Here is a 2,172-nt window from a genome sequence, read left to right on the forward strand (position 1 = left end):
ATAACCGAAGATTAAAATACCAACCTTGAATCGATTTACACATTCATTAATCAATTTACTGAAGATAATAAGGATCATCTAGAGAGGATTTCTTCGTTTTTGCGATGACGGTGTAAAAAGATTAGTGAGATGAACATTTAGGGTTTGTTTACATCATTCATTATATATCACGGGTAAAAAATCCGGGTTTGGTTAGGAGTTGCGGGATCCGAAAATAATCTAATTGTTTCTCACATTTTCCTGCCAAAAACCACATTTGCTTGCACCACAACATGACATCTGTCCCAAACCTTATTTGTTTATATAATATATATATATTAATCACATTTGTTATAGTATATCATGCTTCAATCTTGGAATTGAATAATTACAAACTTGATGTGGAAAACATTTAAATAGGTACAAGTGGCTTGTATGTATGTTGTGTTTCTAGACTATCCTTCTCAAGTGATAGGAAATTTGCATTAGCTATTTGCCTATTTGGTAAGACAAACAGTTTCTTGATATATGAAGTAGGAATTTGATCCCATATGATGTTTTTTGGAAATGAAGTGTAGACATCACATCCGTTAATTCCCTACAAACGTTTTATATTATATTATAATTATAATTATATATCATGGTAGGTTGAATTAGTTTTAATAAAGTACTATACATATAATCAACCTAAATTACCATTTAAACAAATTGAAATGAGAACATGACTGTGGAATTTGAATCTACCTTTAATTTAATTATTCTTTTAATTGATCAAAATGTAATAGGTTGGTGACTATTTATTAGTCAAATAAATGATGCTGCAACTGGACACCCTTACCTTAGGTGAATTCCAACTTGATGTATTGAGAAGTCATCAAACATAATGAATTAAGTTGAAAATTAGTAACCAAACTTAAATTATTCCACGTTGTGCACATTAGACCATCTTCAACGATCCCTGATTTCGAAAGAGTGGGAAGGACATGACATGACATGACGAAGAGTGAAAAATCCGTCTTATCCTTTAATTCCATTCCATGTTGCACACATTAGACCGACCATCTTCAACACTCCCGCCCGCCTTGGCTGATTAATTCAAAAGACAGAAATGAGTGGGAAGAAGAACCGCACGGAAGAACATGATGAAGAGATATCCATTTAAGCTGTTGGTTGGAAGGCTAATTATGTTGGGTAGTAACCATCATCAAATCAATATCAATATATATTAATTAAGTAACAAGTTACACAAACTCAAAATGAAACTCGATGATATTAAAACAAACAACCAAAGGAAAGAAAGATATTAAACTAAAATGAAAATCTAGTAAACTTGTGGTCACTATTTGTGACGGCATGAGACCTACTCCTAGGAAACATCAAATGATCACTCTTTACCTTCCGACCCAAATCCGCATCATCACCAAAACTCGAAACCGGAGCCTCTTCATCAATCCTCCCCATCCCAACACTCACACTCCTAGGCACCCTCCTAGACCCCTTTGCGGTCGCCACGTGTTGCTTTATGTACAACTCCAGGTCAGCTCGGGTAATGTCAAGATCATTACGCGTGGTGGAGTTGGCTCTGATGAGCTCCCGGAGATCTTCGGCTGCAGCGTTGCTGGAGCCAAATGAGCTCGTGCTGGAGTTTCGGGACATAGGGTTCCCGAGGCTCGCTGCGGCCACACCGTAGTTGGTGTGGTTGGCGCAGTCCGTGATGCTCCGGATGTAGAAATCTTTGGCTTTGCGGATGGCTCTAAATGGTGTTGTGATGATTCTGATTACCATGTTCTTTTGGTTGGGTCTCATTTTTGTGATTGAAATAAACAGAAATATGTGTAATGATGATTGTGAATGTTGTGAATGAAATAAACAGAAATATATGTGTGTGTAGGGGCTGAGATTAGTTTATAGGTCATAGGTGGTGAGCGGTTTGAAATGTGAAGTCTCACCTGTGGTTTTGGTTTGACTGTTTCGTGTCAGGAAAACACGATATTTTTGTTTTTTATTTTAATCTTAACGGATTGGGTTTGAAAGATAAAGAAAGAATAATATATTATTATTATGGCTTAGATCTAAATATATATTAAAAACTTATTTTTTTTTTATTCTTTTTGGGAATGTATATTTTTACTTTTTAGCCTTTTTTTTCTTCTTCCAGCGACTCTTGTTTCTAATAGTATGCTAATATTTTTT

General features: G+C 35.5%; 1 protein-coding gene across 1 annotated transcript; it reads right to left on the bottom strand.

The window, feature by feature from the left end:
• Positions 1 to 1,180: 1,180 nt before the first annotated feature.
• LOC110884869 lies at positions 1,181 to 1,877 on the bottom strand. The gene has a single exon (XM_022132570.2). It carries the CDS (start codon positions 1,783 to 1,785, stop codon positions 1,288 to 1,290), a length of 498 nt encoding a protein of 165 aa, XP_021988262.1. The 5' UTR covers positions 1,786 to 1,877; the 3' UTR covers positions 1,181 to 1,287.
• Positions 1,878 to 2,172: the final 295 nt, after the last annotated feature.

Source organism: Helianthus annuus, chromosome 10, assembly GCF_002127325.2.
Source record: "Helianthus annuus cultivar XRQ/B chromosome 10, HanXRQr2.0-SUNRISE, whole genome shotgun sequence".
In the NCBI taxonomy this organism is placed as follows: domain Eukaryota; kingdom Viridiplantae; phylum Streptophyta; class Magnoliopsida; order Asterales; family Asteraceae; genus Helianthus; species Helianthus annuus.

Excerpts from the sequence above, each read along its gene's own strand:
- LOC110884869 (XM_022132570.2), bottom strand. The coding sequence starts at position 1,785 with ATGAGACCCAACCAAAAGAACATGGTAATCAGAATCATCACAACACCA.